At 33.5% G+C, this 25,334-nt stretch overlaps 1 protein-coding gene across 1 annotated transcript in view; it reads right to left on the reverse strand.

The window, feature by feature from the left end:
- LOC149772544 (uncharacterized) overlaps positions 1-25,334 on the reverse strand; it is a 93,161-nt gene that overhangs the window by 54,726 nt on the left and 13,101 nt on the right. Inside the window, exons 3-4 of the mRNA XM_089947661.1 lie at positions 13,809-14,588; positions 11,471-11,505 (exon numbers count right to left, since the gene is read on the reverse strand). Of these exons, the coding sequence (XP_089803787.1) occupies positions 11,471-11,505; positions 13,809-14,588 (815 nt within the window). The remainder of the gene's footprint in view (positions 1-11,470; positions 11,506-13,808; positions 14,589-25,334) is intronic.

Genomic DNA, 25,334 nt, shown 5'->3' on the forward strand with positions numbered 1-25,334 from the left:
CTAGATGCATACTTTAAACCTTCATTTGGTCTTGTTTTACATCCATGATCCTTGTGAGCAACAATGATATATATATTCGTTTCAAACATGAAGACTGATGCTCAACTGAAGGTAAAGAAAAAGAATCATCCAACCTTGGAAACCTTTATTTTATCATTGATATTTCAGCAAACAAATCAATTTATTGACTACTTCTATATTTTGGGAAAAGGGCTTTTCATTTTTATCATATCAATCATTCTAAACATCAGGAAATATGCATTTTAACGATTCAGGCTACAATACGTAAAGAGTGGTTCCCCTTTATCAGAACTTTGTACATCATGGAAAAAAAATGCATTTCCTTTTGCACTGGTTTTGAAATCACGGTAGGCAACTTTGAAGCCTATTTTTAAAAAATGGGATTGTAGTTTGCAGCTGTTTATTTTTTTTAATTTAATTTTTTTGTTCCGTTCTCTTTTTGTTTTTGGTATTGTACTTTTTTACCATGGGGAAAAACTGTTACGGTAGCACTGAGAAACAAGGATGGTCGGCCGACTGCAAATACATTTTCTTGCCTCAGAAATCACAGAAATAGTAGTGACATGTACAAATGAGTTCAGAAACTAATGAAGCGGGTTGGGGTGTGGTGCATAGCAGCAAAGAAATATTTTATTATTTTATGAAATTTAAAAATTAAATATTTTCTTTCGGAAATGTTTCTCTTTAAAACGCGTGTTATAATACGTACATAGTAGGCTGTCGTCATTTTAATTATTGAAATAAATGTTCTCCAATTTACTCTTAATGTTATGCCTCAACCTTGCGGATTCTCCCGATCAGCTGATTTTAGTAGCACGCATTGTTATTGGAGTAATACGCAAACATTTTGAGATGGCCCCTGGTAAAACAACATCATCGTTAACTTTTGGCATATCTTGTACAACAATGCAAGAGTGTCAAATATAATTACCTCCTCAAGCAGTCAAAGGTTACATCCAAATATCCGGGTAAGGTTGTCATTACTGATGATATCTCCGACTAACGTAAGAATTTTGGTGATTTAAATCACGGTTTGCAATGTGTGATGAACATGCTAGGTCCCGCTCCCACAGCATGGTCGTTTCGGATTGGTTGATTGACTGTCATGCCCACCAATCAATGGTTTGTATACCACAATACGTACACGTGCTTACTGTATGTACATCATTGAATATCTGCATAGTCAAGCCAATAAGTTCCAAATTTCGGACTTGAAAAGAATGGGTCGGTAGAGTACAGGTTTAGACCGAGATCCAAAATTTCAGAAAAATCTGAGAAATAGCATATCTATATTACTAAATGTGGTAGCGACTCTAAGTCTTAGAACTTAGGAATTATGGAAAAATAATGACAAATTGTAAAAGCAATAAAGAAACTCAGTTTACAAATACATGTAAACCATTCTAAGACAGAAATATTATTAAAAGGAAAATAAAGAATCGTGTCGGACTTCCACGAGAACTCATAAAAACAATGCACAAAAGCATTAGGAATAACATGGTTAAAACCACAAACAAACGAATTTGTAATTTTCAAAATATACTTTCAAAAACTTCAAAAATATGTATTCACATGGAAAACATGATATTTATAAACTTTGTGTTACACAAATTGCAAAATAATTTCATTATGACTAATTATTATAATGAGTTGGAATAAACCTCAAAACTTCCATCAAATTTGCAAAATCAATCCCTCAAGATGTTAAAAAAACTAAAAGACTAATAAAAGAGAATTTTGGATCCTAAAATATGGGAAATAGAAAAGATGAAAATATATGCAATTAGATACAGAAAACATGTTTTGGAGAAACTGAAGTGTAAGGTAGAATCTTAACATTTAAATATAAAATTTAAACTAGCATGGACAAAATATTCTTTGCTAAATAACAGCCACTAAAATTCAAGCAATATTACTAAGAGGCCTACATGATTCATAGTGGACAGGGGAAATAACTTTATAAGGCTTGAAAAATTAACCCCCATGATCACTGTGTAAGAACCAGCAGGATACTAAACTACATGTTATAATAAAAGCATGCATAAATAATTTCTAGAAAAACAAGTCCTCTTCTTAACCTCAGGTCACAATTAACATTTTCTAAATAAAACTATTACCTAATGGAAAAGTTGATTCTAGAAGGTTCTAAATGTTGACAAGATAAAATCCTAGTTATAATTAATAGGTTTGTTTCTAAAATTATAATTAAAAATGTAGTAAACAACTTGTAGACCTAGCAATTCATGGGTTATTTCCAAAGTTCTCGACTTAGAATGAGATAAATATGTTGTTTACAAAACCCAATTCAATGATTCAGGTCAGGTAGAGGATGGACTTAATTTTGGACAAAGTCAACCCACAAATTTACACAATTATCCATAGCATATAATTAATAAAAGTAATCTAGCAAACAAAGCAAATTAAATATACATAACAATATATATGAAATCATGGGTACAAGAAGGGAAGATATAATGAGAAAAACAAAATGGAATTTAGTAAATCAGGAAATAAATTTTTAACTCAGTTTAATCAAAATGAACAAATCTAATTCATGCGAGGAGAAAGGGACAGTCTAATCTTCCTAATGTCCCAACACCAAAACATTCGTAAAACTACCCAAATACATTTTTTAATCAAACATGAGATAAACTGGAAATGAATAGATCAGGAAAACATGTACTTCAGTTCAACAAATATTAAGAAAAGTAACTTGAGTCAGGAGAAGGACAGTTGTATTTACCTTCTTAATGAACCACTCCGGTGCCCTAGTGGTTAGAGCATCCACCTTGGATGCGGGAGGTCATGGGTTCGATCCCCGGCCAATTCATACCAAAGACCTACAAAAATGGTACTAACAGCTGCCTCGCTTGGTGCTCAGCATTAAGAGGTTAGTGTTAGGACTGGTCAGCCTGGTGTCAGGATAATGTGACTGGGTGGGACATCATGCTACATGTCCGTGGCATGATGCCCCAGTGCTAGACATCACTATAAACTGCCACACTGCAGACATCATAGCGATATGACTCAAAAACTGTTAAAGCTACGTTAAAAATCCAAATCATACACACCTTCTGAATGGGTATGTGTGTTTAACGGGATGCTCCATTATCATCTCCTTGGGGATGGAATTTAAGCCAATTACCCAACAAACACTTCTAGATTAAGTACTACAAATCAAATGCTCAAAAAATATATCCTTCATTTTCAGATCAAACTGTTGTCCTGTTCATATTTCAGATTAGCCATTACAATTACTTTAACAAGAATTGTTGAGGGAGGGACAATTATATATCTCCTCTTAAGATAGGTTTCCATAGTGCATGCTGCATCCTCCCTCCCACATAAAAAAACTTAATGACATATGCATAAAGGATAACTCTGAACCTTACTTAACTCCAAACCTTACAGAATTAACAGTGTTTTTCCATCATTTATGCACCACAAACCACTTCAATGTAGTGTACAACTCCAGGTCAATAATTATATTTTTTTGTTATTAATCAGAATTGTCAGCAGAAATTTTTCGATGCATCAGGAGTTGGATGTCAGTTGTGGTTAGTTTTTTTTTAAATCTGTTGTTTTTAAGGTGTAAAGCATATATAATTTCAATCCAGTTGCTCTGTTTTCCCTCTACCCTCATATGTGCTTCAGAGATCCCATATTTTTTTTTATTTCACCAGTTTTGATACCAAAGTTTTTTTTTTAATTTTTTTTTTTTACTCAGGTTGACACCCAGTTTTGACACCAAGGTGATGGCACACCTAGGGTATACACTGACAGTTGTCAAAAATACTATTCAATCACATCTGTCTGTGTGGGTTTTAGTCATGGGTATTGACCAATGTGGATATGTCAGAAACCTTGCCAGTAGCTTCTTGTGTTGGTGGTTCCTTAAGGGGTTTTACCGGGTTCTTCCGCCACCATTTATACTGGCCGCCATGTATAACCTATCCTGTGCTGAAAAATGGCAAAAACCCTACAACAACAACAACAATCACATCTGAGTCAAGAGTAATTTGAACCCATTTTTGAAATACCAAAGTTTTACTATGACCATAAATTTCAATAATGTCCATGCCAAATACATTTTCCATCCCTTTGACACATTAAAGGTCCAAAATTCTCATGTTACTATCTTACAATCCAACTCATGAATTCAGCAATCTTAATTTGCTCTTAATCACCAAGTATAGATATTTCCCTGCACTATATGTTTTCAAGTCTGTATAAGAAACCATTTCAATCTGTAAAACAATGATGGACACATGAGCATCAATACATTACAAAACAGATACAGGTTCAATACCATATTATTACACAACTTTTGGCCAGTTAATCTAAAACATATGAAAGGTTAACTTTCTTTAGTTGCAATTGCACATATTCTCCTTGTCATGTCTTGCACTCCTTCCATGCAACATTTCTCTCATGGTCCAGTTAGGGACCCTTTGTATCAAGGCCACCTGGCTAAAGGGGAAATTTTACAAGCTCATTGATGGCTACTATTCTATGTCTATACCATACAAGAATATTACTAAATGAAGCAGACATGCCTCTTCCATCTTGTAACCTATGTTCTGCCTTTTTACATTGATTTCTCAAAATTACTAAATAAAGTAAACTTGTTCTGCTATCTTTCTTGTAACCTACTATTATACCTTTTCTATATTTATTTCTCATCATCTGAAACGAAACAGATATTGCTAATGAATGTTGGAAGCTAATCAAGTTTTTGGATAAGATAACCATCTCAAGACTTTTGTAATTTAGTGTAAAGAAAGTGAGAATTGTCACTATTTATATGTGGGGATGAATTCAACTCTGTGTGTGTGTGTGTGCCGTCACTTCATACTAACATATGAACTGTTTGTATGCATGCGAGTTTGTATATTACCTATTCATACTCTTAAATATTAGAACTGTTTGGACATGTATCCGTATACTGTCACTTCATACTGACTGCTCTGGTAGCCTAAGTGTTTAGACCATCTGCCACAGATGTGGGAGGTCATGGGTTCGAACCCCAGCAAAGTCATTCCCAAGATTTATAAAAATGGTACTCACAGCTGCCTCGCTTGGCGATCAGCATTAAGAGGTTAGTGTTAGGACTGGTTGGCCTATTGGTGTCGAAATAATGTGAATGGGTGGGACATGATCCTACATGTCTGCAGCATGATTCCCCAGTGCTAGTCATCACTAAAAACGGTCACACTGCAGACATCGTAGTGATATGACCGAAAACAAATTAAAGCTACATTACAAATCCAAACCACACACAGACACTTCCTTCAAACTTTTAAACATCTGAACTATTTTTATAAATGTGTTTGTATATTAATATTGTCACTTCATGCCCTTAAATATCTGAACTGTTTGCATGCATGTGTGTTTGTATATTGTCACTTCATATCCTTAAACATCTGAACTGTTTGCATGCGTGTTTGTATATTGTCACTTCATACCCTTAAACATCTGAACTGTTTGCATGCATGTGTGTTTGTATATTGTCACTTCATCCTCTTAAACATCTTTTGTCTAATTTTGTAAAGCGCTTAGAGCTTCTCAAGATTAGGTGCTATACAAAGTCTTCATTATTATTATTATTATTATTAAATAAAGTTTGTATTATTATTATAATTATTATAATTATTATTCTATTTCTGTGTCTATGACTCATTAACAGGATCTAAAATATTATGATTATTATTATTATTATTATTATTATTATATGTGTGGAATTAAATTTCTGTGTTTATGACTCAGCTTATAAATTCCAAAGAGATTACTTCTTTTCATATCATCATGAGAAAATAAATATGATAAGATGCCAATCTGATGTCAGTCAAATCCTTTTCCTAGTTTTAAGTTCTGGAAAGTCTAAAAATCCTGACTATTTTCCAGATCAAAGAGGTTCTAATAAAAAAGACCTCCCAAAACAAATTATACTTGAAATAACACTATATTTTGTTTTATTCAGAAGCAACTACATATTATAAGAAATCTTTTGATGTAAACCCATGTCAATGTTACTTTCAAATACGGAGTAGCAAGATATTTAATATGGCTGTCCAGGCAACCATATGTGAGGTCTCATCTACATTTCATTTAGAGATAAACAGATGTCATAAGATGTCATCAAGTGAAAATTCAATCAGTAGTTTCCGCATACCAAAAAGCGGATATGACGTACATTTATCCCATCAATTCAACCTAGTCATTCAATTGTTTGATTTCCCCACATAAATGTCTATGTGATATATCTTATGATTGGGATTTTGTACAGCAACTATGGTGCACTGTGTTGCATATGGATGTTACCAAAAGAGTGACGATGGGACAAAAGGGTTATATGGGGGTGGGGTGTCATCAAGATGTGATGAGCATGGTTTTAAGAACAATCAGCAATGAAATTCATTGACAGTGAATCCAACCCACTCTGATATTAAAATACCTGTATGTTATTTAATTTTCTTACCGTTAATTGTTTTGAGCCTGCAGTTGGCAATTGCTTTCCTGACTCTTACTTCTTAGTCTAATGTAGTGTTAGACCTCATGTGGTGACCTCGCTAGAGTTCACTTCCAGGTCATTGCTAGTTTTTCATTGAAGTTTTGTAGAAGACTGTTTTTATCATTCTCCACAAAGAAACTGTTCCTTGTAAAGTAATTATTGTTTAATAAATATTTATTAGATTACTGTAAAAAAAAATATAGTCTTTCATTGAATATTCTTATTTTCCTGAACATACTCCTTAGAAGGGGGGGGGAGATTTTCTGCTGAATTCTGTATGCCTTACAGGATTTAGAAGTTTGTCGGAACTGGGAAGATGGTCAAACATTTATCTTAAGGATCTATCCCAGTTTTAGGTCAGAAATTAAAATTATAGGTACATATGCCTAATCTACTAGTGCCTCAACTTATACTAAATAAAAATTGTTTGATTATAGTCTATTTCATATAAGGGGTAAGTAATAGGTAAAATCATCACATGTACATGATTTCTCTAAAATTATAAGCATACAGATTTAATTTTCATATAGCAAAGATTATCTGTCCATTCAAAAGGTTTACTGATCTGAAATTTTCATTTTAAATCCATAGTATTTTTTTAAACTGGTGTAATTGAGTTTTTTGTTATTAGCCAAAGTATTTTTTCTGTTTTACTGTGATATTCACCACTGTGGCAGTATAATCAAATAGGATGATAGTTTCAATTATTTTTAATTCTTAATCATATCGTTTAATTACATATTTACATGTGTTATTGTTGAATTTGAATTTTATTTTTGCAATAAAACTAAGGAACCTAATATCAGGGTTTCGTTATTCAATTAATTTTAAGATACCTATGCAAACATGCATTCACTTTATTACACTTTAATTGCATATTACTACATACATCCACAATGGTGACAGTCATTTAAACACACGCTACCAAAGGACATCACAATATTGGTGATTTGCAATTACAGTTGCAAATACAGTGTAATTGTAAATAATTACTCAGTTACACCAATTACGTTGTATTTGAACCTAAGTCTGTTACATGTATGTAGGACTCTGCTTCACCTATTCTTGGGAATATGTGTCAACTGCATGTATACCTGGGGTAAATATGCAACACAGAGACTGAACTAATGGATAGTTATTGGATATCAGTATGTGCATTTTACTGTGCAGGAATATGTGAAACAAAAGCTGCACAGTGACTGGGAAAAAAATATAACTGGTTATCACAATATAGATTGTATTCACTACACAAACCATGTAAAATGTTCCACACTTTATCCCTCTTCTGGAGCCATGGGTGGCCAAGTGGTCTAATAATCTCACCTTTACAGATTACTTGCACATCTCATCTCTGCATGATTTGGGATGCTCATCCAAGTGGGTATGTGAAAAACTTGCTGGTAGCTTCCCAGGTTATCCCTCCACCAAATATACTGGCCAGCATATATATACTATCATTACTGAAAAACAGTGTTAAAACCCACAAATCAAACCAATCATGTCTTCCTCTAACCCGAACCCCCAGGTCCTGTACTAGGTTTCCTGGCTAATGGCTTATATGGAACATAGAACAGATACCATTCACCATGCAGCTATGTTACAAAGCAGGTTAGCATGAAGCAGAGGGTGATTAAAAGCCAAAGGGTGCATAAGAAAGCAAAAAGCAAGCATGCTGTAAATTGTATATAATTAGCATGGATTTTCTTTTTTGGTGCAGAAATGGTTCAAGACTGAATCTGATGCAAACAAAACCCAGTTTACGGTCTGCATTGTGTGAGTCACTAAATAAAAACCATATGCACTGTATCCAACAAAAAAATAAACTTATTTGTTTTTAAAAAGCAAAATGAATACATTTTGTACATATCAACACGTGAATCATATCGGCAGGCAAAAATAAAGTCACACTCTTTAGAAAAGGATATACATAAATATTTTGCAGTATTTCTCTCCAAACTATTTGTCCCATCCATGCCACATCTGTCTTCAGTTTTGCTGAACACTTTATATGAAGTTTGTCTTTCTATAGCAGTTAAGTTGAGTAAATATTACAATATCTTGTGACAGTTAAGTTCATCACAGCATTTAAACATCATGAAGAAACAACAAAAATAATGAGTTATGAATTTCAAGTCAAAGGAAATTTATCTGCAAATGGCTATGCAATATAAAATCCTTGTGATAATGGTCAAATTCATGGACAAATGCTTTCAAATCTGATTATTCAAAGTATTTTTGTAAGTAATTTCCAAATTAGTGATGATCTAAACTCGAGTGGAATACATACTCATGGTTGAGAGTTTGTTCTGAAACCTAGAGTTGTGTGAAAACATTTTCATGCCTGCACTGCTCTTGAAATTCAAAAGGCATCTGTTACCATTATATTCTTTATGTTTGAGATCTGGTAATAATCCTGTTGTAATTTAAAATATATATATTGTGAGAGAGAGAGAGAGAGTTTTAAAAAACTACAGTATTATTAGTAATTTTAACAAATATTAGCACCTCAGCAGCACACTTCAGGAAGTCTCAACATGAATATACTTATTTATTTCTCAAACTCGAGTAAAAAAGCGCTAAAATTTATATGACAAATACAGAAATGTTATATAAATGAAATAAAACTATAACAGTACATTCTTTGTTAACTGATGTTACTCAACAGTTTTAACCTTTATTTTAACCTTCAAATGATTCAAACAAATTTTACCAAATTATTATCATGCTTATATTGAATATCCATTCACATGGGACATACCAGACATAACAAAATCTTCTACTAAAACACCCAAGTCAAGATATCTCACAATGGCAACATGTTTAAAATATCAGCCAGGTGACCATACTGGATGTTATATTGACATAGTTTTCATTGCTGATTAACAACAGAAGATGAAATATTCTCAAGAAAGTTGTCTATCGATACAATTTTCTGTTTAGGATGAGTAGCAAGAACAAGTGTGTGTCTGATTTTGGTTTTTAACATAGCTTTAGCAATTTTTTAGTCATATCACTACAATGTCTGCAGTGTCACAGTTTATAGTGATGTCTATCACCAGGGCATCATGTCCCACCCAGTCACATCCCTATGAAAACAAATTCATGACTTCATGAACAACCATGAAACTGTTCATGAATGTTCTTCAAATGTTCATGATCAGTTCATCATTTGAGTTCATGAACAAACTGTTCATGAAAGTTCCACAACTAAGTTCATGAACACTTCAAGAATTTTGATGAATCATGTACTCAAAGTTCATGAACACACTGATGAACATTTATGAACTATTATAATATCTTTGAAGTTCCTGAAATATCATGTCATGATTATCCCCGACTCCAGACTGACCATTCCTAACACTAACTTCTTAACCCTAAGCTGCAATGGGGCCATACTGGACGACAGATGCAATGGGGCCATACTGGATGACAAGTGTAATGGGGCCATACTGGATGACAGATGCAATAGGCCTTACTGGATGATAGATGCAATGGGGCCATACTGGATGACAGATGAGCAAAACTTTCATTCAACTAACAATACATCAAAAGAAGTATTTTGTTGAAAACCTCCTCATGTTGATATAGCTTTTATCAGAGATACTGATGAAATGAGTTTCTAGAGGGCCAACATATTCAAGATCAGATCAGCACCATTTATTTAGGACCAACTTGAGATCAAATTAAGTCTTCTAGAATTAAACTCCATGCAGATATGGCTTTTAATTTAGAAGAAGTAACTAGAAGACTGTCAAAATTATACAAATATGGCCATGCTGGATATCTTTGTAGTATTATGTGACTAAATGTTGAAATGTTCTCTCTGTGTGATGAATCTGACTTGTTTAGCTTGCTGAAACAGCAGCAATTTTGTCATTGTTCTTGGAATAATACTGAAAATTATGTATCAACTTATCATTTTTCACAAACTACTTTTATTAATTAATTTTGATTTTTGTACAACACCGTTGGGAAGGGGACTTACATTGGTATCACATGAAAATTTAACCTCTGATGTCATGGATGTATAGGCTGCTAGGTTTTTTGTACCAGCAATGAAAAATGGAGTACTAGGTCAACTTTTATCAACACTAGATGCATATCTTGCATCAAAAAATAAAAATGTAATAAACGTTCTATTCACAATTTTTGAGGAGATGAAACATGTTCCAGTTCATTCTTGTAAGTACAGGTAAATGTAATGCCATTTAATTTTGCCAGGCTTATTAATAAGCAGCTACCCCAATGTGGTTTATGTGAATTCCAACTTTATGATGGGCAATGCACTCTGACCCCATACCCCAACCTAAATTTCAGAATATCTAAGATGTAGTGGGTAAGATCAGAGGAAACTGACTAGCTGGTATGACTTTATGTTTAGGAGTTCTAAAAATAGTTAGATGGTGGTTGCCAAGATGGCTACATCTATTTTGGATGTCATATTGATTTCAGACCAAAATGACATCACGTGTTTTAGTGAAAATCCCATGCTGATATGATCAATCATTCTGAATATCGAGATGGCCAATGTGGTGGAAATGTTGGATATGCACGTGGGAACACTTTCATTTAAGATCAACTATATCTTGGCATGAATGTGTCAGGAAATTTATTCTCTATGATGTTTAGGAGTAACATCAGATAATGTAAAATGGCCATCCCCCAAAATCTCCTGGTCTATAAATATACCTGTGATGATTTATAAAATAAAATCCATCACTTTCAAACAGTGAGGGGAATTACCCCTGCCCCTAACTTTTTGTTTCTACTGTAGAATAGACCCTGACTTAAAAATATGATTGTGTAAATAGTATTAAAGGTGTATCATCTATCCATATCACACATCAGAGGTTGTGTAAAGTGAAACTGTTATACTGAAAGTGAGCTATCAATACACAATATGGTAAACAATCATTGATGCATTAATGGACTACTTACATTTCCTTGTTCTTCTGAATCTTTACGACTTCCTACTGGAAAAGAAAAATTGTCCCAGCTAATTGGCAATACCACCAAGACATTGAATTTGAATGAGGTATTTATTAAAATCTGTACAAACTAAAGATTACAGTAAAATATGTCTGGGAACAATTCAATTTTCATAAGACATCAGGGGCTCTAATGGCCAAAAGTATTTACAGGAAGGCCAGACAAGATTGTTCCTTCTCGTTCAACCTGCTGAGCACTGAAAGCAATGAAAGCATCTCAGAATGACCATGTGACGGGGTAATGTCTTGAAATAACTTGAGTGCCTTGCTCAGCAACATTTCCGGCTAATGGGCTCAAACCCAACTGCATGTAATACAAAAATCAAAAAAAGTCAGGCTTAATTTTACAATATTTCATTTGATTATGTTTGTTTTATATTCTCCACATTTTGAAAAAAATTTTAAATAAATTTAAATTTAATAGATCGGCAAATTAAATCTCTAAACGTGGGTGGGATGGATATTCTTTTCTTTCTTCCTTTTCCTTCACAATTCTTTTTACTTCAAAATTATATGAGAGTTCACTGGTTTTGGGGGAGGAGATTAGACTATCACACTTGCATCTAGGTTGATAAATAAAGTTCAAAATTATGACTGACTTCCCTATATACCCCGCAAAAGACTTAATTAAATAAAATAAAAAATAAAAAAGCCACAGAAATGTTGTACAAAAATAATTTCATGCATCAATTATTTATAATTTCTAACCTGACTGACATTACTGGGTTATAGCCCTGTTATCCTGTGTGTATTTCAAATGCATTGGATGTTCCTTAATAGCATGGCTTAATATTTGATATAATGAAATGTGTGTGTGTGTGTGCTTCTTGAAATAGATTGAGTGTCTTACTCAAAATGATTTTGAGACCACTGGGCTCAATCCAATTAATTCACAAAAATCAGCTTAATAAAATAACAATCAGACTTAACTTAATTCATTTAACTAGGTTTGTTTTATTTTCATAAATTTATTCACCACCTTTTCAAACTTAGGCAGTAAATAAAATCGTTAAAAAGTAGATGGGGTGGATATACAATTCTTTCTTCCTTTCCTTCATAACTTTTTTCTTTTTTTTACCACCCGAGTGCAAAAAAAAAAATGATAATGGAGGGGGGGGCTGCTCATATCTAGCTTGATAAAATGTATTCTTGTTCTTTTTGAAAATTAAACAATAATGGTTTGTATCTTTAAGTTAAGTTACCTGAGAAACAAATATTGCATTTTTTAAAAAATTAGAAACTTAAAATTTCCTTAAAATGTAACAAGATGAAAATCTTAAAAATTATAGATGATTTCACTATACACCCAACCACATATTAAAATAATTAAAAAAGAAAAAAATGTCCTATTCTTAAAAACAAATGCACAGAACTTCCTCATTTCATTCATCAATTTCAAATTTATAACCTATCTGTCTTCTAGCACTGTTACCGTTTGTGTATTCCAAATACACGTGATTTTCCTTAATAACACAGCCTAATATTTACGTGGGCGAGTCCATGTTTTGCCAGACAAGTGAGATATTGTTCATCGTCTTAGATAAGTAATTCCTTTTATTTTCGTAATATTAGGAATTCTGTACCTTTAGTGAACTTGTATTTTTTTCTAACAAATGGTGTTAGAAATATTAAAACTATGTGTTGCTGGGAAAGGACATTGACCTCTGACTGGTTCATGACAACATCTTCCGTTTGGTTTAAAAATCATTTTTTTTTTTTTTTACTGACGGTTATCTTTTGACATAAATTTCTAATTACAAAAAATATAAATAGAAATTCATTGTTAAAGCAAGGGAACATTAAGACATGGGTAAAAAATAAATATGTGTCAAGAAATACGGTGTATAGAACAAGTGAATACATCCAACGGCCATCTTTGTAATCTATATTTAACCAGAATGAATGGCACGCGCTTGGAATGAAAGCGACACCTGGTGGATAAACTCGGTATAAAATATCGTCGTCCTTTTCAATCGGTGATAAATTATGTCTATAAAATCTATGTTATTTTTATTTACATATAAATAAATATATTATAAATAAATATTATAAATAAATGTAAATCACTTAACAATATTAAAGTGAACTTAATATAAATTTTATAACATCAAATTACTGCTTTATTTATATGTAACTTCATATCAACATGACTGAACTGTCATGTTGACATTTTGTTTTCTAAATTTAAAATGAAATCTTTGAGAATTTTCAATAAATAAAGTTTGTAATTTTATTTATGACGTCATTAAAAGTTTTTATGTCAATAAAATATAAGAAATATGAATTACCTTGATACTCGTGACGGAATACAGTAATGTCACTACTCTCATAGCATGTGGCATACAGACGTCCATTGTCCCAGAATATGGAATAGAGTGGAATTCCGTGTGTGAAAATGGCGACAAGTTGACATGAAGCTGTAAGTTGATGAATACAGTAATCAGGGACTCCACAGCTACATACGAAAATATTCCCGTCTTCATTTATAACGATTGATGTCGGCCATTGTAGACGTTGATGTTTGTATGTATATTTACATTGACTGGGATTCAAAATGTCGAATCCATACACACCAGTATTATCACGGAATTTATAACCAGCATGACACGCGACATAAATCATGTTGTCTTTTGTTGTCACTCTACTCCGTCCGTACCCTTCACAAATCCGGTTAATTGTGTCAACATGTCCGTCATCAAGTGACACAACACACCAGTACATCGTGCCCTGTCTTACACCACTGACAACAAGACTGTCATTCAATCTGACAACACCATGATATTCATCCATTACTCCCTTTAGACGTAAAGTCCTGGTCGTTTTAATATCACGTGACATGTCTGTAGTATTAATGGCCATCATTTTTATCAGACCGTCTAAATGAAGGACACAAATTGTCATGGCGTCTATCAGACACATGTCACGTGGTAATGACTCTAGTCTGTCTGACGATGCCAGGAATTTTCCATCATGGAGTCGATGTATCTGGACTTTATACGTATTGAAGTCTAGGACGACTATCTTGTCTTGGCAGACGACAATAGAGATGAATTCGGAGGACTTGTCGGCTGTGGAAATAAAGTGATATAAACATTAATACACATCTACACACAAATATTAAACATGTATAATTATATTAAAATATGAAATAACTTGTATATTTGCAGTGTGTAGGTACTAATACATTAATAATAATTTAATTAATTATATTTATGACTTTACAAATTAATTCCTGTTAAATTTATTATACTTATTCTATTGTTCTAAATTTAGCTCTCACAAAAATGCAATGGTCACGGTGGTTGTCGTCGTATATATTACTAAATTTGCATACTTATATTTATATTAAAATACTAAAATAACTTGTATATTTACGTGATATATACATTAAAATAATGCATAATATAAACGTTGATACACATCTACACAAAAATACCATACATGTATAATTTAAATACTAAATAACTGACCATTACAATCGTCGTAATGGCGTCATCATTTTATTATTATTACAAGAGAGATTTACAGCAGACATCACACAGACCCAGTAATCACACTATTATAGTTCTGTACAGTATTTTAGTAAACTGAAGATACCAATAATAGTGTGTTAACAGGTTCTGTGTGGAAACTGCTATCGTCTCTCATTTTTAATCATGTTACGTACGTGCATTCGTACGTGTGTATTAATCTTATACTCCTCCAAAAAATGGACAAGACAAATTCAGACATGAGTCCATCCTTACATTAAATAACTCTGTGTCATTCCTTGAAAGCTATGGAGTGAAGATCTTCATCACAATACCACGTAATAACTGATCACAAAACAGGGACATACACCAAAATGGGGGGGGGGGTACATTTTTTAAATAAAAAAAAGGGATTTTAGTCAAAACTAGGAATAAAACGGATAGACCAGTTTTGCAAACAGAATAACGGCAGTCGATTTTAACGAGTACAACAATATGAAAGCATGATAGCACACTATATTAAACACAGCCAACTAAACTTACATTTGTTAATAAAACCACAACAAAATTAGAAACACTTCGTTAGTTTACAACTATAATAGTAACACTTAAAAATTTCAATTCTGTTTCAAATTCCATTAAAAGCCGAAAAAATAGAGAAAATATAAAGAATTTAACCTGATGAATGCCATTTTTTTCATTCTTTGAAAAGTTGTTTAACCATATTATTGGAGTTGGCCATGCAAACGGGGAATCGCGGAGAAGGGCAGGTGAACGAAACTCACTAGATAATAATAATAATAACATCATAATATTAATAATAATAATAATAATAATAAATCATTCATCTAACATTTCCCTGTCATACTCAACATTTAGTCGTTACCCTATATGTATGTACTACCCTGAGTGTTTCAATGAAAGTCCCTGTTAATAAACGTCTTCATTCATTTACTTGTCTGCTGCATTTTCTTACATTGGTATGCCTGCCTTGAATTATGACGTCTGCACTGAAAAGAACGCTGACGGAAACATGCAACATGGAGAAACGTACTTATTTACAAATCCGCGAAGCCCGATGTACTAAAGTTTACATGACACAGGGGTCAAAACAGCGGTAGCGATTTATTCTGACAGAGTTTTAGTATCGATGTTTGACAGAGTGCGTGTCTTCAACTGTCACACAAACTCCGATTGCAAAATAACTCTCTGGGAAAAATAAAAAAAGTCAGACAAACATAACGGAAAACAGATTATACACAAGTTTATGTTTTGAAGATTGCATTTATTGGTAAATTAGGCTACTTTTAATATAAAACAAAATATACATCGTCAGCTTTTAACCAAGTGGTTATCATGGTTGTTAATGGTGTTAAGTGCAAACTCCTGGCAAACATTTGCAGCTATCGAAGTAATAATTTTGTAAGATGTTTAAACATGGGCAGTGTAAATGTGTCTAGGGTTATCACTTTTTTGTATAGTAGTTCTGATGTTAATTTATCATCTTTATCAAGAGAAATATTTACCAGGCCTGAAGTTATGAAATCCATATATATAATTATCGATGTGTCGAGTTTTATTTCCCTAAAGGGTCTTGCAACATTTCATCATGTTCAAGAATAGTAAAGAATTAATCATGTCAAATGTCGTGCATGTAATTTCCGTTATGATTTTTCACGAAGACAACTGTTTGCGAAGAAAGTGGCTATTTTCAGGAGCAAAGTAAAGGCATTTTTAATTTTAAACGCGTGTATCATGGCCGTATATATATATATATATATATATATATATATATATATATATATATATATATATATATTCTCATGGATAAATTATTATGACGAGTTCCGTATATTCACGAAAATAAATCACTGGTCTTCCATGAGAAATACACTTTCATATCTGATGACGTGTGTTTTACTAACACAATTTATATACTTTTTCTTGGAGATTCCCTTATCTCTTTACGTAACTTCACAGCAAATTTCTGACAAGCTAAAAGCAGTGTCGGTAATTTTGAGGGGGGGGGGGGGCATTTTTTAGATGCTCCCTGACATTACAAAATACCGTTTCCCAGTGGAATGTTCTGCAGCAATGTTACATTGTATATATTTTTACATATATTTTTACACAACCTCTTTTAGAAAAACCGTAAACATTCATATATGTAATTAACACACATGCACACACACACACACACACACACACATATATATATATATATATATATATATATATATATATATATATATATATATATATATACATGTATATGCCATTTATAAATTCCACTTGGATATTACACAATATTTTATTTGAACATAATTATCCAATTGAGAAGATAGCATTCTCACTTCGATAAAGTCCAAATCTTTACAATAATTCAAAAAAATTACAAACATTGTGATTAACAAACTTTATACTGGCATTGTTCATTCTAAATTAATCTTTATAACTGAGCAAACTATTGTTACAGCAAATCATAATTTATTTTGTTATACATGCATAGTTTGGCAATATATTGCATAATACATATTACAAAACTTAGACTTAAACAAATTAAATTGCAAATTAAAATAAAAATGTCCAAATTTAGGCAAAAGCCTCTCCCAGACACTTGGAACAGCGAAGGAAATGTACAGCGAAGCCAACACATTTTGTCATTGTTGTCGTCATTTGAAATGAATGTGTAATGTCCAATCCCATAACTCAGAAACTATAGGTAATGATAAAAACTGATTCGATTGAGTCTACGACGTCCTATTACCGCGTCATGCCTATTACTGCATCATGCTTACCACCACGTCCCATAACTCAGAAAGTACAAGTAATGATGAATAATATTGATATTACGACGTCCTAATACAGCGTCATGCCTATCACTGCGGTGTTTGAGCGTATCAAACAACCGCTGTCATAATGCATCACATATTGTTACGGAATCATATCGTTAAAATCGCTCTGGTGGCGTACTGGTTAGAGTGTCCGCCTCGGATGCGTGAGGTCGTAGGTTCGAACTCTGGCCGAGTCATACCCAAGACTTATTTTTTTTTTAAATTATACCAACAGCTGCTTTGCTAGGTACTAAGCATTATGAGGTTAGTGTTAGGACTGGGGCTTGCTGTCAGGATAATTTGACTGGGAGGGACATGCTGCATGTCTGCGGCATGATGCCCCAGTGCCAGACCTCACTATAAACTGACTATTAACTGCCTCATTGCAGACATCGTAGCGATATGACTGAAAAATTGTTTTAAGCTGCGTTAAATATCCAAATCATAAACAAATACACTTTAGAATCATACATACATAATTACATACATACATACATTTTATGATTATTTCTCTTTATATGTTAACGATAGCACAAGCAAAAATTGTACTCGTTTAACAATTCCAGTATAATATTCATCCCTTATACATTATAGACTTGTCTTTTAAAATAAAGTTCAAATGACCCTTCTATTTCAAATTTTTTTTAGCCAGGTATGAAATCGCATTCTGTTACGTTTTTCTCTTGATTCGTCATAGGTCATATCGTCGTAATAAAAGAAGCAAAACATAATAAAAAAAATTAAAAAAAAACTAGTCTTTGACACAACAGATTTCCAGCTTAAGAAGTTAAGTACATATTGGATGAGACTTGTTCGCCTGCATTCCATATTGCTGACAAGTCTTCAAATATTACTAAATAATATTGAACTTAAAGTTCGTTCCGACTTCTGTGTGTCTGTTATTTCGTTTCTGCGCCATTCTCGAGTAAAGAGCTAGTCCATATATCAGCCAATCCTAATCCCCCGATTCCATCAATACATTAAATGGTAAAACCAACAAACAGAAGTGGAAGCTACGATTTCAGGTAGATCAACCCGTGAGAAATAAACATGCAAACGTCATCTGTTTCACAGCTGTTGTAACACTGTTCCACGGCTTGACATCGCAGTAAATCAGGGAATACGTTGTCACAGTTATTTATACCCACTGTACCGTATCCCCTCGACAAAGGGTAACTGACACGGATTATTTTCTTATGCATACGAAATCTTTCTTATCAATATGTTTGTAAAACTACGGTGGCCTTTAAGTGATATACATTACAGAAGAAGTACTAAATCGAAAAACGACATATCTTGTTTAATGGAATTGTTAGTATGCATGAAATCAAACAATATCGTTCTATCAAAACATAATGTGTCGATAAATCGAACACTACTACTTCGTTATTTCATCGGAACACATTGCTTCTTTGAATAAATACGAACTTTTTCTGTTTATAATACATGGGTTGTCAATAATTGTGCACAGCCGTCAATAGGGTTTCATCCATTTGAGAAATATCAATATATTGCCTGAGAGATTCAATGCTTATAATAGCTAATCGCATCCAAGTTGACATCTGTCTTTGAGTCTATTACTTGTCGGCAATTTTTTTTTTAAAAAGTATTTTATTTTTTTAATTTTTTCTGCAGCCAGGAATATTAACTGAGTAATCTTTTATAACACAAATATGGCCCGAAAAATTATCATTTCTTTCCAAACAAATTGCCACGTGAGTTTACTTCTTTAAACATAACGAAGGCTATAAGCCGGGATCGTTGTTGTTGTGGGTTTATCGCAATTTTTCAGCACACGATAGGCTATGCATGGCGGCCAGTATTAATGGTGGAGGAAGAACCCGGGAAAACCCCGAGAAGAACCACCGACCCACGAGAAGCTACTGGCAAGCTTTCTTACATACCCACATTGGCCGAATCCCAGACTCGAACACGCGCAGACAGAGGTGAGATGGCAGTGATCCGTAACGGAGACCGCTTTAGACCACTCGGCCACTCGGGGCCCCTATAAGTCGTTATAGATAGACAGATACAAAGATGTATCACATATATTAAAATTAATTTGACGTTTAAAGTGTTGGTGTGAAGCAATTTGATATACTAATACTGCTGGTATGACCACATATAAAATTATTGTTTCAACAAATGATTATTTCTCTTGATAAGTTACGAGTTTCTATTAATGGATCATTTATAAAATAATAAAACAGAAAGAAAAGTAATATTTACCAATTTAGAAATGAATTTGATCGGAATTTCCACTGATTTCCCCCTATTCTTTAGGAAAAAACGTGGTGATTATAGAGAATGAGAGGGAAAGGAATTTGAAGGGATGAAAATCTTCAAACTGACCTTACACCAAGTAACCTAGATGAACCTGGGTCGTTATTATGTTAAGCGTACACTTTCCATGAGATTAATCTACAATATTACAAAGTTACAATAACGTCTCGAGATGAGAAAATCTAACTGGAAATCTTTGACTGTGTGGCATACGTATACATGTACTTTATTTTATGCCGAGCCATAAATTACAAATTTTTCTAAATTAAATATATGTGATAATTCACTGAAAATTTTATATATATATATATATATATATATTTGTATATATATATATATATATATATATATATATATATATATATATATATATATATATATATATATATATATATCACGATGTCCCACCCAGTCACATTATCCTGACAACAGGGTGACCTGTCCTAACAATAGTCGATCGAGAAAAGTTGCAAAACACAGAGAGAAAAAAATCCATAAAATGGAGCTTAGCAGATTTTTGCCCGTGACATGCTACGATGTATGTAGACCTCTAATGATGAAACTGTCCAAACAAACAGACCACCAGAGAGAGAGAGAGAGAGAGAGAGGGAGAGAGGGTGTAAGGCTAGTCTGAATGTAATTAGCAATACACATCACTTTGTACGTCAAAGATAACAGGTTAATAACATACATACATACATACATGCTGACAGACAGACAGACAGACATAGGCAGGGATATATTGTGTGGGCGCGCTTTTTCATTGATATACCACGAGATGTGTAAATTTTATATTAAATGGAAACGAGTCTTATCCTACATCAATAGCTCTTTTGTCCCTTTCCATTGTTCGGTTTGACTGATCGTGCTCGTACGTCGAAGAGAGCAGACAGCACTTTGGGTGCGCTCTAAAACAAAGGATTAACAGCTGACAATTACGCACAAGGAAAGTTACTATACTTTTGTATCTAGAGTGATGGCACTAGATACAACATTATCATTTTTTGTATTTTTGTTACTCATATTTAACCTTAATTTTTAATTTTCATCATTATTCGTTGAACCTAATTAGATTTTCAAATATTTGTGATTTCCTTTGTGGAGGCAGGATTCACTGAATACAACTCACAGCATTGGTCACCGCCTTTATTATTCAGCAATTACACAGTAATTAGTAAATTTTTGGACTAATAGTAGTGTGAGACCTGACCGCCCTCAAAATCTTAGGGGCAGACATTGAACAAATAGATGGTCTGCAAAATGCAGGCTACAACAAAATATGTTCTGTACCCTAAGGAATTCGACACACCTCTTTTAGAGATAAGTCAAATGGAAATTAAAGGGAACAACGTCAGTATCTACAAAACTGCGCCCCTGACCAGAGAGTTAGAGGCAAAAACTGTTGATGTTTCGATCTCAGGTCTGCCTCTGGAAATTGAAACAATAGAACTGACGAACAAAATTGAGAGAAAACTCAAAACAGAGGTAGTGAAATCAAAATGGCCACAGTTTGGGGTTTTGGCAATGTAAAAACAGGCGCCCGTATCGTCACTGTTGCCAAAGAAGATGCCCCTAAGATCCCAACGTTTTTCTACGAAATGGGATTTAGGGTGTGAAAACCATAGAAAGTGCCCCAAATGCCAACAAACAGGTCATGACCTTAGAATGTACACATACCAGCAGGCACCAGTGACAAAAACAACAACCTATGATAGTAAGGTAGCGGGAAAAAAGAAGAAAAAAAAAATCAGAAATAGACATCGACACACAAATAGGGATGGTATTAACTGAAATAAGAAACGAGGAAAACAAAGGGGGAGACATAGCCGAAACCACAATCAAACAATGAGCTAATGTCACTCCCAGAAATAGACCTAACGGAAATTAAGAGAATCTCTCTAACCCTGGAGTGGGAGAAAATACTCAGCCCGAATAAAAAATGGAACTTCCAAACCCCCTTCAAAGGGCCTCCGATTACTTTGACCAACAGGTTTTCGCTTCTACAAGAAGATGAAAACTCAGTAGTATAGTACAATGACACAATTGAAGGTGTGGAGTCAGATGTGAGTTTGAAGCATCTGACCTCTACTCCCTTGCCAAAAATAAGGATAAATAGAATAAACAAAAGGAAAGCCCTCTCCAGGTCAAGCTCGTCACAGAAGAGGGGCAGTAGCGATACAAAACGAGAGAGCCCTGTAACTATATATGAAATTAAACAGGACAAGACGACTGGGACAAAAAAAAAAAAACCGAGACAGGGGAATGACAACGAATACAGCGACAGAGACAATGACAATAGCGAAAACGACAACATTGCAGAAAACGAAACGGAATCGCAATTAACGGAAAACGACAACGGATAACACCAAAGACCAAACGAGCATAGATAAGACAGAAGACAGTTCATCATCGAAGAAATTATTTTTTTTTGGGGGGGGGGGGGATTCAGTGCCCCCCTCAAATAAACAATACAAATTAAGTAAATCAGAAAACACACATATTCAATTTGAAACTAAGATAAAAATAACTACGTATAACCGAAATGCGGCAACCTGAATAGAAAATGAAATATGGAATAAAAGAACTTCCGCGTTTCATCTATCAATGCAAATGGGATCAACAAAGAAAAATTAACAAAACTATGCAATGAAACCAACAATGATGTCTTGTTTATACAAGACAAACATAATGGTTTCACCAGCGAGTTAAAAGCATTATGGGGACGCTCACCAATTAATATGTACTTTAGAGAGAGTGACGTATGTAAGGTGAAGTAGTTTGCATTTAAAACCTGCACAATGGAGAGCATGTTGGCATACCTATGTGCTACAGTAATGTAATGTGGATGATATTTCTTTGGATATTGTACTTTTGGAAATTTTAAATGATTTAAGCACACTGCTAACTAAAATGACTGCTCCCTTGTGTTAATAAATCAGCCTGAATTAGTCTAAAGTACACTATACATAGCAGCTATTAAAATAGGGAAAATGAATTTTGCCATACTAGACAATACCAGCTTCTGAAAGTGCAATGAATGAATTACTAAATATATAAAATGTAAAAAAAAAGTTATCCGCTCTTTTTTATACAATTTTCCTCTGAAGTTCAGGAAGTGAAAATGACCAAGTAGAGCTAGCACCTTTTTGAAAGATGCACATTTGAAGTAAGGCCAAGCTGTATACTCTATAACCCAGAGTACACCCATCAATCATATATCATAATAAAGGGAATTAAAGGTTCTTTTAATTATACCTAAGATATACAAGGTCTTTTTTAAATAACCAGTATAACCAGTGAGGAAAACCGGGGAAACTCTTTTTCTTTAAAGTCCTAAAACTTATGGAAAATGCGAAACTGTATAGCGCCACCTATATGAGGATAAAATGAATGGAGTTTTGATTTTTAATGATTTTAAGGGAGAAGATGTAAGAGGAGGGGTAGCAACTTTCATAAAAAAAATACAAAAGGGTGGGAATTGGAAAAGGGAAAATGAGGGGGATTTTTTAAAGGGAGATTGATTCACATTGTAATGGACGAAGTTCACTTTTTAAATGTATATATGCCAGCGAATAAATAATGCAAACAACAATTTTTGGAAAACTTATCTAAATGCATGGAAAAATACACCATGGAAAATTTAATTTAGGGGGAGATTTTAATTGACATAAGGTTTAAACCAAAGTTCGAATTCTTTAAAAAAACAAACAACAAAAACATAAAATGGTAGACATGTGTAGAAAATTTAATTTCCTAAGGAGGGAGTATACACATAATTACAAAATAAATAAAGGGAGCAGATTGGATAAATTTTATTGTACTAATGCTGAAAAAGATATATATGAAGAAGCAGGCATCAAGGACTTCAAAATTTCAGATCACAATTTAATATATCTAGAAATAACTTTAGAATATAAACACAAATGGGGCAAAGGGAAATGGAAATTAAACAACAAAATTTTAGATGAAGAAAACAAAGAGAGGGAAATAAGGGCTGGAAAATTCACTGCTATATATATAAAAAAGCAGAGGTACTTACAAAAGAGAGGAGTTAATGGGGGGGGGGTCAAAATATGTTGAAACTCTTAAAAATAATGAGGGATTGTGGGTAACTGACAGGAAAGAAATTTTAAAATACATCGAAAAATTTAACATTAATTTATATACTTCACAACAAATTAATACCAATATAATAGAGGATTATTTGCAAGGGATAGATTGTGAGGTGATATCATCAGAACACAAGAAATTGTGTGATGATTTCATCTCAAGCGAAGAGATTCTAAATAGCATAAATATTCTGTCCAAAGGAAAATCCCCAGGTAGAGATGGACTCACCGCGGATTTGTATATTAAATTCCGCGGCGAGTTGTCGCCCATTCTGGAAGGTTTATACAATAATATTCATTTGAGAAATGATACTATGGCGGAAAGCATGAGTGAAGGGATCATAAGACTTATAATTATAAAGGTAAGGGAGATAGGGAACATCTAAAAAAAATTGGAGGCCCACCTCCCTCCTAAATACTGATTATAAAATACAAAATAAAATTGTAGCAGAAAGAATAACAAAGGGAATGGATATAATTATAAACATAAACCAAACATGTGGGACCAAGAGGAGGGATATACAAATAATATTTTAAGCATAAAAACGATCATAGAGTACATGCAAGAATGTGGGCTAAAAGATGATATGGTACTTTTGACCAGGATAAAGCATTTGACAGATTAGAACACAATTATATGCAAAAAGTCTTGGGAAAATTTGGATATGGAGAAAATTTTCAAAAATGGTCTAAAATCGTGTACAACAAAATAACCTCAAGAGTACAGGTAAATGAGGCGAACACCGGAAAATTCGACATACAAAGATCAGTGAGGCAAGGATGCCCACTATCTGTGCTATTATACGTAATAGCGATTGAGATCCTAAGTGTAAGAATAAGACTGAACAGTAAAATTGAAGGTATAAAAGTTCCAAATACAAAAGATGAAATAAAGATGCTACAACATGCAGATAATTGCACTAACTTTATAAAAGACCCAAACTCCTTTAAACAGCTGGAAAAAAAACTTTGAAAAATTTGGAAAATCCTCAGGGTCTAAAATCAACCATGATAAAACAAATATTCTAAAGATATGGAACTGATGGGGCAACCACCCCGTACTGACCCCCCCCCCCATAAAGAACGAGTTAAAGCACTGGGAGTCTACTTCGAGAGAA

Source organism: Sinohyriopsis cumingii, unplaced genomic scaffold (assembly GCF_028554795.1).
Source record: "Sinohyriopsis cumingii isolate HCF-2022 unplaced genomic scaffold, ASM2855479v2 utg001397l, whole genome shotgun sequence".
In the NCBI taxonomy this organism is placed as follows: domain Eukaryota; kingdom Metazoa; phylum Mollusca; class Bivalvia; order Unionida; family Unionidae; genus Sinohyriopsis; species Sinohyriopsis cumingii.